This window comes from Pediculus humanus, genomic scaffold, assembly GCF_000006295.1.
Source record: "Pediculus humanus corporis 1103172108290 genomic scaffold, whole genome shotgun sequence".
NCBI classification, from domain to species: Eukaryota; Metazoa; Arthropoda; class Insecta; order Psocodea; family Pediculidae; genus Pediculus; species Pediculus humanus.
The window spans coordinates 2,231,251-2,246,705 of record NW_002987859.1 but is presented as its reverse complement, the minus strand read 5'-3'; the positions used below and the strand labels follow the sequence as shown (position 1 = coordinate 2,246,705).

General features: G+C 23.6%; 1 protein-coding gene across 1 annotated transcript in view; it reads right to left on the bottom strand.

Moving 5' to 3' along the window:
• The window catches only part of Phum_PHUM543320 (uncharacterized protein), a gene marked incomplete at both ends in the record, with an annotated part of 39,014 nt that overhangs the window by 14,276 nt on the left and 9,283 nt on the right, over window positions 1–15,455 (bottom strand). Inside the window, one exon of the mRNA XM_002431671.1 lies at window positions 14,706–14,853. Within this exon, the coding sequence (XP_002431716.1) occupies window positions 14,706–14,853 (148 nt within the window). The remainder of the gene's footprint in view (window positions 1–14,705; window positions 14,854–15,455) is intronic.

Here is a 15,455-nt window from a genome sequence, read left to right as displayed (position 1 = left end):
GTTTCGACCGTATCCTAGGTTTATCAGCATTTATTATTTTTTTTTTTTTGACAAGAAGTATATTTTCAATAGACTTTTTTTCTTTTTTAAAAGAGTCGTGGTGTAGACTGTGTCACGCTATTGTAACAAGAAAAACATAAATTGTCGACCTCATCGAAAAGCAATTGTGTAAAAATAAAAATAAAAAATTTTTTTTTAGAAGGAGAAAAGAGAGAGAGAGAGAGAGAGAGAGAGAGAAAGATAGCCGGAAAATTTTTATCGACGATATTTAATTCTGTCGTATATTAAAAAATTTGTACTTTCTTTAGGGTTTCGTTACTTTTTGTTTTTTTTTTTCCCCACAAATTAAAAAATTTTTAATAGTAATAATAATAATATAATTTTATTTGCTATTTAACTTTCTTGAAAAAAAAAAAAAAAGAAAAATAAATGTATATAAATAAATAAATAAAATTAATTCAATAAAAACGAGGGAAACTTTAAAAACGAAACAAACGAACAAACAAATAATAATAATAATTCTTTTTTTGCCGCCTGCACCAACACCACCACTACCGCCGTAATTCTTCCCTTTTCTTTTCGTCACAAATAAAATTAAAAAAACTTTTTTTTTTTTTTTTCTTTTTTTCTTTCTGGGTTTTTACGTTGTTAAAAAAAAAAATAATAATAATAATGAAATTTCTTTTCTCTTCTCTTACGAAATTAATATTTTTCGCAAAATAAATAAAATCGATATGAGTTATTATTTAAATTTATAATTGTCATCATCATCATCATCATCATCATCATCATCATCATCATCATCATCATCATCATCATTATTATTATTATTATTATTATTATTATTATTATTATTATTATTATTATTATTTCGTTATTGACGAATACGCGTATACGATGAAAAGTGTCAATAATATCGAATCATTAAAAAAAGAAAAAAAATTCATATGATGAAAATTAAAAAAAAATCTGTCGATAAATATTAAATTTTTCCTTATTTAATCGAGAAAAGGTTTTTTATTGAAAAGGTTGGAAGGAAAAAAGTTTTTTTTTTTTAATAAAAGGATCAAATTTATTATTATTATTATTATTTTCCATTGATTTATTTCACATTTTGATTTAAATTTATTTAAAAAAAAACAAAAAATTAAGCGGTTCCTTTTATTATTATTATTATTATTATTATTATTATTATTAATATTATTATTTTAAAAACAAATTTACTTAAATCATTATTATTATTATTATTATTATTATATTTCATAAACTTATTAAAAAAAAAAAAAAGGGAAAGGAAAAGGAAAAAAAGGAAAAAAAAAACAGCCTTTTTAACCAGTTAATTTTTTTTTTTTTTCCTTTAGAAAAAATTAATTGCTTTTTCCATTTTTTTCAATTAAAAAAAAAAAAAAATTTTTTTTCTTTTCTTTTTTTTTTTTTTTTTTTTAATTTTTGTTTTTCCATCAAGTTCTTGTTTTTTAAGATAAGAAGAAAAAAAATAAAAACAAATAAGAAGATGAAAAAGAAAAAAAAAAGAGAAAAGAAAAAGGAATTTATTTATAAGGGAAAACTTTGTGGAGAAAAAAAAAAAAAGAAAAATTTTTTTGTTAGAAAAAGACATTTTATCAAAATGAATGACGATTGACTTGTGCACCGAAATGTTTTACTTTTCTTTTTCTTTTGTTATCCTTTTTTATTTTTTAGTTATTTTTCTCTTAATCCCCTTCCCCCTCTCGACCGTTGCTCTTCTCCCCGTTTCTTCCCTTCGTGTAAAATATTTCGTCTGTTTGGGTTTTTTGTTGTTGTTGTTGTCGTCTCGTCGTTCCCATTTATTGTTATTCACGACCGTTCCATCGAATTTTTTTTTTTTTAAAGTCCGACGAATTTTAAAAACGAATTAAATCGAAGCATAGAGTAAATAAACGTCTAAATGTAGACAAAAAAAAATTAACGTCATCAATGGTTATTCGTTCGTAGAAACAAAACAAAAATTAATTTATTACTTAATAAAATGTTATTTTTTAATGTTAAAAAAAAAAAAAATGGCGGAGTCACGAAGTCAGAGAAACAAAACAAAAAAAAAACAAATGAATTTCCTCGTTAAATAATTTTATTTACAAAAAAAAAAAAAACGGACGAATGAACATTAAAACATATCATTATTATCATTATCATTATTATTATTATTATTACTACTTTGTATTATATTTAAATTTACGACACGACAAAAACGACGACCTTTGTTTAATTTTTTTTTTTTTTGTTTCGAAATGAAAAAAAAAAAAAAGTAACAGGAAAAAACATAATTTATAAAATATGTTGAAAATGTTATTAAAAACGTTTTATTGTTAAAAAAAAAAAAAACAACAACAACAAACAAACAAACAAACAAAGTTATAAATAACAATATAAACGTAATTAAATTAAATGCTTTCGCGGTTAAATCAAACTTATTTAAAACAGTTTTTACCACGAAGAAAACAAAAAAAAAATTGTAAATTACAGAAAGAAAAATTTTGCTTTTTTTAACTTGTAAACAAAGGAAAAAAGGTAAAAAATAAAAGGAAGATAAAAACAAAACATTTAGAAACGTGTGGTTTTTCCTTAGAAAAAAAAAGAAAAGAAAATTTTGTTTGATTGTTTTTTTTTTTTTTTTTTGGTTGACAACGGTTTAATTTGTTTGTCGCGTACCTGATTCGAAATTACGCGCGTAAAATAAAAATTTTAAAAATTATCAAAAAATTTTATTAATTATTATTATTATTATTAAATAATTCGTTTATAAAAAAAGGTTTAAATCGAAGCAATCGAAGGTTTACAAACCAGGTTTTGAAATTTGCGTCAAAATAAAGGGGGGTGAAAACGTGAAAGTAAAATTATTATCATAAGAAGATGTGACACTTCGTAAAAATAACAAAGAAACAAAAACCAATTTATTTTTTTTTTGTCTATCAAATTTTAAAAAGTGTCCGAAAGGATTTGAAAATGTTACGATTTATAAAATTAAAAAAAGAAAATTAAAAAAAAAAGAAAAGGAATATGTTTCTTAAAATTTTGCGACAAGTCGTACTAGACAACACGTTTTAATGACGTTTAATTAAAAGATCGTAATAATAATAATAATAATAATGATTATTATTATTATTATTATTATTATCATTATTTTGTTTCCTTGAGGTTTTTAAAACTGACAAAGATTCTTAATTATAGAAACGATAGAAAAGGTTCGAATTTCAAAATGACAATAAAACATGACAAAAGTCTAACACAAACGAAAAATAATTTCCGACATGATTTCTTACTTATACAAACAACAACCGTCGTCGTGAGAAAAAAAATTTTTTTCGTAATATTGCAGATGCTCTATAAATGCTCCTCTCTATATAGCTTATTATGAGTATTTATAGCGATTTATAGAGGAATCCACTCGGCGACAAACAACAACAAACAAGTTGAATTTTTTTTTTTTTTAAATTAAAAATTTAACGAAGCGTTAAAAAAAATTAAATAAATATAAATAAGAAAAAAAAAAAAGAAAATTAAAAGTTTAGTAAAGAAAAAGAAAAAAAAATTAAAAAAAGAGAGAGAGAGAGAGGGTGAGAAGGGGGAAATGGGAGAAGAGAAGGGTAGGGAAAGGAGGAGAGGAAGTTTTTTTATTTTTCCCTGAAAAAATTAAATCACGTAAACCCGGTTTTTCATAAAATTATTTTCAGGTGAATGAATTTGTTTAATTGATCAGATCAATTATTAAATTCAATTCTCAAGGTTTATAAATAAAAAAAAAAAACTTTTAATAAATTTATTAATTCAAAGGAAATTCAATGGAATTTTATTATTATTATTATTATCATTATTATTATTATTATTATTTCACGTCGAAATTAAATGAAAATTTTTTACGTGTGTCTGCTCGTAATTTTTTTTTCTTTTTCATTTTTTTTAACTCACGTGCGCCCCCCAGTTCTTTCCTCCTCCCCCTCCCCATTTTATGAGGAAAAGTTTACCCTTTTTCTATTAATTACTTGGAGGGGAGTAAAAAAAAAATTTTTTTTATATGGCATAATAATATTAATGATAATTGATTAACATTAAAAAAGGAAAGTTGGAGTTTGAAAATAATCGACGAAAAAAAAAAAAAAAAAAAAATTTCCAAGTTTAAACTTTTTTTCGGAAAAAAACGACAAATTCAGGGGAGGTGGGAGGAGGGAGGGGGGCCGAAAAGAAAAGCGGCGGTGAGTAAATGAGTGGGCGGAGTCCATAGGAAATAAAAATTACGCTTCCTGCAAATATTAATTTTATTATTTAAAATTAAAAAAATTTCAAAGGAAAGAAAAAAAAAAAATTATTTAAAAATTAAATTTTTTTATTTTTTATTTTATTTTTTTTATTCGCTTTAAAGCCAATTAAAAAAAAAAAAAGAAATCGAAGGGAAAAAAAAATTAAAAATAATTTTAGATCTAAAGAGAAATCTTACTGAAAAAAAAAGTTTATTAAAAAGCAGAAGAAAATTTAATTATGAGGACTTTGCAAGATGTTACAAAAGAGAAACCTAAAAAAAATAATAAAATAAAATAAAAAAATAAAAAAATTTTTTAAAATAAAAATTAATAATAATAATAATAATAAATAAGGAAAAGAATTTGTTTAAAAAGTGGAAGAAGAAGAAGAAAAGGAAGAAGGAGATGGAGGAGAAGTAGGAGGAAGGAAGTTTTGAAAATAAAAAAAAAACTGGAGTAAGAGAAGAAAGAAAAAAAAATTTTCAAGAGTTTATTTTTGTAATAATATAAATAAATAAATTTTAATAAATTAATAGTTAAAAATTTACGTTACTACTCAAAATAATAATAATAATAATAATAATAATAATGGTAATGATGATGATGATAAATTTTGAAAACCTTTTCTCAATGTTAAATTTAACCAAGTATGAAAAACAATAAAGAATTTAAATTAAATGGAATTACATATGAGAAACACGTGTTATAAAATAAAAAATAAAAATAAAATTTTCTACAACATTTCTCTTACATAATCATGAGAGGGATGGAAAGAGAAAGGGAGAGAGAGAGAGAAAGAAAAAGAAAGAAAAGAAGAAAAAAATTAAACTGATTACCTTTGTCGGTTAAATTTTATTTTTACATCACCGGAAACAAGAGAAAAAAGAAAGTTTTTATATTAAATTTTAAATAAATCTGGTAGGTGAAAGAAAGGTGAATTTGTCACAGAATGCAATAATAAAAATTACACACACAGACGCACACAGACACACGCACACACGCAGACAAAACCAAAGAGAAAATTGAGTTAAATAATTTATGAGGAGGTACAAAAAGTAATAAAATAAAAAGAATAAGAATATGATGAGGAAAGAAGTAAAAGTAGAAAGTAGAGAAAATAAGAGAAAGTAAAAGTAAAAAAAGAAAAAATTTAAAAGATTAATGCCGGTTTTCAAAACACACACACACATTCAATTTACATTCGGTTAACTTAAGAAATTGATATAACAAAATCTAGAAAATGTCTTCCGAAACTCTTTTTGTCGAATGGGGTAAAATAACAACAACAAAAAAAAAAAAATTAACATTACATTAAATATTACATTTGGGAAACAAAAAGGGCAAAAGGTCAATAACAAAAGTATTTTATATCAAAAAAAAAATTTCAATTTCAATTTCAATTACAAATTCATTCATTTTTCAAATTTTTATCCATAAATCGTTCGGATAATTTTTTCTTTTTTTTAAATACTTAATTAATTACGCGCGTGAAAAGTATTTCCGGTTTAATTTTCCTTTGTGATTTTTAATAACAGTCATTTTAAAAATAGTTTTTTAAAATTTTATTCGTAAGTTAAGCATGAAAAAAGAAAATTTTATTATCGGTTTTTTCTTTTTTTTTTTTCGAATGATCTTAAATTTCATTTACTTCTTAAATTTTTTTTATAATATTATGTAAAAAATAAAAAGATAGAGAAAAATTACAGGAAGAGTAAAAGCGATGAAAAGTCTCTCGAAAAAATAGAAATTTTGAAAAAAAAAAAAAAAAAAAAAAGGAAAACCTTTTAAAATCCTTTAAAATAATTGTTCTCTGGATTGTCGAATCCCGTTTCTCTCGTATTTCGATACAAAGTTACAAAAAAGGTTTAATGAGACGACGACGACGATTATTTGAAAATTCCCTTTTCTTTTTTTTTTTCGTCTAATTTAATCCGTTTTACCACCCGACATCTTTTTTTACTCTCTCTTTACCCCCCCCCTCCTAATTTTGTGTTGGAAAGTTAATATTTTCTTATTTTACCTATACGAGATAAGTCCGTAATTCTTTAAGATTTTAAATAAACCCCCCCTAAAATACACACGGAAATAACAAAATATGTTTCCGCCTAAGATTTTTCATCGTGGAACTAGAATTTTTTCGTGGTAATATCATCGTGTTTGTTATAGTTTATTCAAAAATTGTTTGTTATTTTGTTTATATTTATTGTAATTTTTTTTTTTTTAGAAAAAAATCTTTCCGTTGCTCTCATTTCCAATATGATATTAATATATGTTTGTTTGTTTGTTTTATTTTCAAATGTTTTTTTTTTTTTTTTTTTTTTTGTATGAGAGTTAAAAGAAATTAAATAGAAAATTTAGTTTTCATCGCGGGGGTAAAAACATTAACAAAATTGTACAGATAAATTTATACACTCGATTCTGTTTTAAGAATTAATGGTTTCTATTTCCGTGAGACAGCTTAATGGAAACTATGGCGGAATCGGTTAGTTAGATACGAGGGAAAGAAAGAGAGAGAGAGAGAGACATAGACAGAGAGAGAAAAAAAAATATAGTCAAACATCTTTAAAAAAAAAAAAAAAATTTCAAATTGCGTTATCACAAAGTAAAAATTATTATACGGGGTTGACGTAACGTAAAAAAAAAAAACTAAGGGAGAGTTGAACGTATATATACATACACATCGGGAAAACGTTTTTTTTTTTTTTTTTTAAAGTTGGCACGCAAGGTTTATAATGGACAAGGGCAAGTAAAAAGAAAAAGAAAAAAGGGACAGTTACCGTATAATATAATGTAATGAATTGTTTAGGTGGTGATATATATCATTCAACCCTCCGTAACTATATACCTGAGATGAAAATGAAAATTTAATAACCTTTTTTCTTTCCTTTTTTCCTTCTTTCTTCCTTTTTTTCTTCCTTTTTTTCTCTCTTTTTTTTTTTGTTTTATAAAAATTGTTTTTTTTTGGTTTAAGAAGGAAGAAGAAGCGAGTAAAAAAAAAAAAAAAGATTTAAGAAAGAAAATTTTTTTTTTACATATAAGAAAACATAAGTTTTTTTTTTTTTTTAAGTTTTTTTAAGAAACATCTGTAACGTGGTAGAGAGAGAGAGATAGAGATAGAATTTTTTTTTTAATGTTTTGTTATTAAAAAAATTTTAAATATTAAACCCCTAACATACTGAACATATATATTTTTTTTGTTCAGAACGAGTTCAAACTATAAAAATTTTTCTTTTTTTTCTAAAGCGTTACATAAAAATTTATTTTCTCTTTTATTTCCCCCCCCCCCCCTTCTTCTTCTTCTTCTTTTTTCTAAAAAAAAAAATTGTTGGCTCGCAAAATACTAATGCAACGATGTGAAAAATCAAAATTTTGGGATTGATTGATCGATTGACTTTTTTATTCCAATCACCCCCATTTATTTTTTTTTTTCGAAACGTTTTCAATTTTTTTTTTTTTTAATATTATTATTATTATGTATTTAATTTTATTCATTTTATACATAAGTGGTTCACTTAATATTTGGCATGTATAGGTGTTATAAATATCGGAGAAAAAAAAAATCGAATAAAATTTTTTTTTTTTTTTTTTTTTTTTTTACGGGAGAACCTATTGAAATTTTTACAAATATTTTTTTTTTTTTTTGTAAATGGCTTCCTATTATGTTATTTTTTTTTTTATTTTTCAATGGGACCAAATAAATTTTTTTTTGTACTATTGTTATACTAAAGCAATCGATAAAACATCCAGTTTTTTTTTTTTTGCTTTAAAAAAAACATTAAGTAAATTTGTCAGATTATTTATTTATTTTTTCTTTTCTTCTTCTTTTTTTTCTTGTTACACTTTAAGGTGACGCACGTTATAAAGAAAAAATAAATGAATGAATAATTTTTTTTATAAAAAAACATTAAAAAAAGAAGAAAAATAAAAAGGTTTAGTATCGGTATGAAAAGTAACACTTAACACAATTCATTTTACAATAAATTAAATTACTATATGCGTTGTAATTAGCCAATGAGAAAGTTATTAAAAAAAAAAAATTAATTCTTATTGGTTGATTTGATTGCTGACGTCATAAAATTTTTTCTAACTTAATCTAAAGCGGTAAAAAACAAAAAAATTTCCTCATTATTATTAAAAAGTTTAATTAATAACTTTTTTTTTTATAAATATTTTTATTTAAATTTTAATTAGTCTGAAAATTTTGATGTATAATTTTAATTGAAAACCACCACAAAATGGAGTCCGGTTATATAGTGAAATCATAAAGCGAAAACACTCTTAACTTAAATTAATACCTTGCTTTTTATTCTCTCTCACTCTCACTCTCTCTCTCTCTCTCTCTCTCTCGCTTTAAATCTAAAAATCCAGACTTAAAATTAAGCTAAAATATTAATCTTTTGGGGATATTCGTTTGTTGTTTCTGACAAAATCAGAGAGAGTGAGAGAGAGAGAAAGAGGCAAATTAGAGATAGCGACGAATGGTCAAAATTTTAAAATATTCTTTCTCTCTTCCCCCTCTGCCTCTCCCCCCTCTCTCTTTTTCGGTTTTTACTATTACATATATATCCATTTAATATTGTTTCTAAAAGTTGGCGTTTTCCTTTTTCTTTTTTTTTTAAAATAAATTTATGGAAAAGGGAGACGACGCCATTAACCAAAAAAGATTATAAAAATTTGTCCTCCGTGAAATTATTATTAACAAAAGAAAAAATAATAATAATAATAATTACTTTTTTAATTTTTTAATTTATTTAAAAAAAAAGAAAAATTTTTTTTTTGTTTTTTAAAAAGGGGATTAAAAACGATTTAGGGAAAGGATTTGAGAAAGAGAGAGAAAAGAAATTTTTATTTCGTTGTTAATTAATAAATTACGATTATCCTCCGATTAATCTTTATAATTATTTATCTCTCTCTCTCTCTCTCTCTGTCTTGTAAAAATTCATCATCGAATGATTTTACACCGTTATTTTAAATTAATATTGTGGCCATCGGTCGTCGTGGAAATAGATATTTCATTTTGGTAAATTAAAAGTTTTAAAAACAAGTCGTGTTAGCGTGTATCGAAATTTTTAAACGTAATTAATTTAATTTTATTTAGTTTAACTTGAGTAAAATTTTACAAGAAAATAATTAATATTAATAAGAGAAAATCAAAAGTGAAAAACCACAAAATCTAGTTTATCAAAAACTAATCCAACTATATATATATGAACGATGCGTTTTATTTTTTTTTTTTAATAGGAAAGACGTATTTTAAATCAAAAATATTTCTCTCTCTCTGCCTTTCTCTCTCTCTCTCTCTTTTTCAAAAAATATAAAATGTAATTAAATATAAAACGCACAACTTCCTTTTTTTTTTTCTATTTTTTTTTGTGTACGAATCGAAAAATAAAAATTTAATAAAAAAAAATAATAATAATAAATTTTTTTTTTTGGGAAAACTAATTTTGGAACGTTAACCCGGATGGCACCACAAATACATAATAATAATAATAATAATAATAATAATAATAATAATAATAATAATAATAATAATAATAATAATAATAATAATAATAATAATAATAATAAAATATATATACATATTATTAAAATGAAAAAAAAGAAAAATATGAAGGGTAAAAATAGAAAAAAAAAGGAAAAATGGCGGCGCGTAACGTCGCGTGTTGTGACAATTCTCATAATCACAATGGGGAAAAAAAAAAAAATGTATATTAAAAATAAAGAAAATAATAATAATAGTAATAATAATAATAATAATAATAGCAATAATAATAATAATACGAAACTCGCATTTGTGAATCTTTTTATTTTTTAAATTACTTTTATTCGTGGTTAATAATAAAACGAGTTTTTATTTTTTTATTTTGACTGATTGATAGACTTTAATAATAAAAATAGTAATAATAATAATAATAATAATAATGTAAAAATATGTAATTTTTCAAGGTTTTTTTCACGGAAAATTATCATTATCGTTTCAAATAAAGAATTGATTGAATGACGGATAACGAGCGGGGGGGGGAGAGAGAGAGAGAGAGAAAGATAGACTGATGATACGAACGAGCGAGCGAGCGAGAGAGAGAATGAATGAATGAATATTTAATTAAAAAATTTTTAATAATTAAATTTATAACAATATATAATTATATGGAAAATCCTTTTTTGTATTTAACGAAAACCTTATAAGAAAGTAAGCCTTTTTTTTATTATTATTAAAAAATTTTAAATGAGAAATTAACACTTTTGAGATTTGAACATGTCATGCATGCATGATGAATCGCTTTGTGCCTGTGTGTGTGTACGTGCGTTCGTGCGTGTGCGTATACGTGTGCGTGCGTTCCATGAATATTGATTAAATCATTATATTTTATTCTCTGTTAAACATCTTTAAATTTCTTTTCTTCATTCCATACTATACTATAAGGAAAATAGACTTTTCTACGTTTTATAACGAATTTAATTTGATTTTAATAACTTTTTTTTTTGTACTACTTAGAATGAAAATAACGTCGTTACAACGACGCGAATTTTACTAAAATAATAATTCATTATTATTATTATTATTATTATTATTATTATTATTATTATTATTATTTTTTTTTTTTTTTTTTTATTACGTGAATCTTTATTGGATTTTATTTATTTACGCGTGCGAATGTTGTTTCAAAAACATTTATGCGTTTATAATTTTATATATACCAAACATGAATAAGACAAAATGAAAATTGTATACTATAAAACAAAAAAAATGAATCGTTATGATTTTATTATTATTATTGTTTCATCACGCGTAGAAATAATAATAATAATAATAATAATAATAATAATAATAATAATAATAATAATAATAATAATTGGATTTTTCATCGTGATTCGGGTCGCGTAAAAATTTACCTTATTTATTTATTAGTATTATTGTATTATTGTTATTATTATTGTATTATTATTTATTATTATTATTATTATTATTATTATTATTATTATTATTATTATTATTATTGTAAATATAATAACGTAATTTACAAACGTAATAATAATAAATAAACACGAATAAGAAAAATTAAAAATTTCCATTTAAACTATTTTCGATAAAATAGTTTAAAAAAAAAAAAAAAAAAAAAAAATTAAATTAAATGAAAATATAATAAATAATATTAGTAATAATAATGAGAGGAAGAGGGCGCGCGGGTGTGCGACGTTTGACACGCGGTTACATCATGTCAGCTTATTTAAATTAATTTTAATAGTTTTATTTAAAAATTTAGTTATTAATTATATATCAAAAGTTTTGTAATTGAATATACTTTATCGTGATGTAATTAGTTTTTTATTTTTTTTAGTGATAACCATGTTATTTCGAGTTAAAAATAGTCGACGCTTGGTTTCGTGTGACAAAAGAAAACGTGGGCGAAAAACAAAAATCGTTAAAGACGCCTTAGTACGTTTGATTATTACTGGTAAGTCTCTTATTTTTTTTAAGTCTTTAATTTTCACTTGCAAAAAGGTTAGGCTAACAAAGAAATGGAGCCAAATGTCGTGAAAACAGTTTAAAAATTTTACATTTGTTTGGTAAATTTTATGTAGTTTGATTAAATATCTTTTTCATTTCTGATTATGCAAAACAATATGTTGGAGTAATTTAATCATAATATTTATTAAGTAATGATTGATTTGATATATATTAACTAAGTGTACAAATTTCTATACTCTAATTTTTAAGGGTTAATTTACAAATTGTTGGTTGTTGTTTAAGCATTTTCTTGAGTTAATTGGATCTCATTACAACATAGTTTATCATAGATATAGTGTAATACTCTCTATAAATCTGAATCAAAATCAGGAGAAATTGGGTACCCCTTATGTTAATTGATTTTAGTGTAAGGAATTATGAAAAGGCACAATGGACTCCATTTACTAATTGTACATCTCTATAAGGTCCTGATATATAAAGTATATGAAATGAGGTCATAAGGACCTGATTATAAGTAAAACTATGATTACAATTAAATAAAAATGAAGGTGGTTTATTAAAAATGCTTGTTATTAATTAATTGTTATTAATTAAGTGTGAATCCATTGATTATTGCATTGATTATTTTACTCCATTTTCTTATTTTATGTGCCTGTTTCATTATAACATATTTTGCCATGTGTTAGTGTAAAATTTAAATTATGATTAGAAAAAATCTGAACTGCATTCAGATTACTTAAGTTTATATGGGTACAAAATTGTAATTTGTATATTGTGTATATTAAGGATGAAATGCATGAGGGAAAATTATGAAAAGGGGGAAATAGTAGGAAAATTAAGTATTGAAATAGTTTTAAGGAAAAAGTAATATTCTTTTACTAGGTTTATTAAAAAAATTCATGTCTCTAAAGATAATAATGATTGATTCATAATTGTAATAGAGCAAAATGGGAACAAGTAAATACAAAACCAAAAGTAATTTTTTTCTTTTGTCGCACTGAGAATAACTAAAACGGGAATTTGTGATTTTCACTACTTTTGATTCTGATTACTCGACAGACGTATATTAATCGGAGCCCGGTTCAAGCGGTAACTTGTTTCTTGTATCAAATAAGATGGACTTACGAGACTTACGAGAACAGATGTGACGTCAGTTATAATGACGAAACAAGGGTTACGATTACGAAACGTGTTCAAACATGCAAAATCACGGTCGTTTAGCCATTTAGTCCTTGGGAATGAATGTAATTGAAAAAGTCCGAAAAAGACAAATTGTCGTGATTATAAGTGAAAATAATAATAATAATAATAATAATAATAATAATTAATAATAATAATAATAATAATAATAATAATTAATAATAATAATAATAATAATATAATAATATATATAATATGATGATGATGATGATAATGAAAATTTAAAAATTATAAAACGGGAAAGAAATGAAAAATATCTAAATAATAATAATAATAATAATAATTTTTAAATAAAGAATTACGTGTCAGAGTCCCGTTTTAAAATGGGGGGGGGGATTTCAAAAAAAAAAAAAAAAAAAAAAAGAAATTTTAATTTAATTACCGAATTTTTTTTTTTTTTTTTTTTTTTTTTAATTAAGGGTGGAAAAGAAAAAGAATATTAATGGTAAATGAAGAAGAAAGGGTGAGAAAACGGTGTGAAAGGGTTGAAAGGTTAAAAATAAATCGTTAATAATAATTACGGAAAGATGAAAGGGAAAATTAATTAATATGAGAAAAAAATATAATAATAATAATGATAATGATAATGATAATTTTGGTTTTAAAGTCGAAAAAAAATTCGTTTTTTTTTTATTTTTTGTCATCGCGTTTGTCGTAAACTATAATAAATTCTATAATTTTTAGAGACTATAAACATATTTTATTTTGTTTTACTATGAATTTTTCTCGAAAACTTTTTTTTTTTTTTTCCCTCCCCTTTTTCCCTCCCCCTCGTGTTTTATTATGTGTGGATGTTGCTGTTGTGTTGTTGCCACTACCGCCGCCGCCGCTGCCGTCGCTTAAAAACTATAATTTAAAGTTTTCAATGGTTTAAAGGTTTTTTAGTCGGTGAATTTATCTCCTTTTAATTTTAGAAGAAAATTTTAGAAAATTGTTCATGGAAATGGAAAACCCCAAAATTGCACAAGATAAAACTTTCATTATAAATAAACTGTATACATATATATATTTATAAAATCTTTTTGAATTATTATTAAATTCGGTGGCTCTTCTTTGTTTTTATTTTTTTAATTATTTTTATTTTTATTGCTGTTACCATCATCATCATTATCATTCCCAACAACAACAACAAAAACAACAACAAACTCATTGCGACTCCATAAAAATGCAAAAAAAAAAAAAAAAAACTATTAAAAGTAATTATTTATTTTTTATCAAGACGTGATAATTTTACACAAAAAAAAAAGGAAAAAGAAACGAATATGACCTTTGACCTAAACCTTTCCGTGACTCAAAAGGATCATCACGTGAATAAATAGATAATTAAAAATTAAAATTATTTATCATTCATTCATTCATGTCACACCTAAGAATATTTGTTTCGTATAAAAAAATAATCGTCACAATAATTTCGAAAACAAATATGGCGGACAAGAGAATTTTGCGTTTTAACTTTGATTTTCTTTTTTGATTTTTCTTTTTTCCTCGTTGTTGTTAAATTTTTTATTTATTTATTTTTTCCATTTCTTTTTTCTCTCTCTCTTTTTTTCTTTTTTTTTTTTACCATTAGAAATTCATCACGTGGAAAATTTTATTACTCACAAACAGAAAAATTTACGCAAAATAATAAAAAAAAAAAGAAAATAGAATGAATAAAAGCAAAAAAAAAGAGAGAGAGAGTGAGTGAAATTTAAAGAAAAAGAGAAAGGAAAAGAAAGAGAGAAAAGAAAAAAAAAAAAAACGAAAAACTGACTCACCCCCTGTTTGGCAACCTTTTATTTCAACCCTTAAGCAAACAGTTCGACGGTGAACGCTATATGGAAGAATTCGAATTCTTGTGGCGTAGACCGTTGGCATTAAACGATGGCTGACCACAGTTTCCGTATCCGTGTTTCCGCTTATAATCTGAAAATTTAATATTTTTATTATTATTATTATTAATATTATTAATTTTTTTGATGTTTACCTTATGTAAAATCATATATTTTTTTTTTTTACGTTATGTCAAGTAAATATTAATTGTTTATAACAAAATGGACAAATTTTTATCATATTTTCGATAGATTTTTCCTATATAATGCTATTAACTTATTATTATTATTATTTTTTTTTATTTATCAAAAACAACGACAACAACATCTACTACGTTTATCTACTCTATGACTATTCGTATTAAAGAGATAATAATAATATACCATCGTGAAAAAATTTCCCTCTTTTTTTTTTTCGTGTTTTTCTCACTCCCCTTTTTCCCGTCGGTTTTTCTTCCTGCGTTGCACATTCGTTGCCCTTTGTTTGTTATTAATAGAAAAAGGAAAACACAAACAGAGAGGAATGCATACGTATCGGGGGGCGGGGGCGTAGGGAGTAGAAAGAGGAGTAATCGGACGTCAATCATTTTGTTTGTTTCATTTTATTATATGACGGTTTTCATTTTGAAAATGCGTTTTAACGTAATTGTGTGACAGTAATTAAATTCTTTATTCTTTTTTATTTCTTTTTTCGGA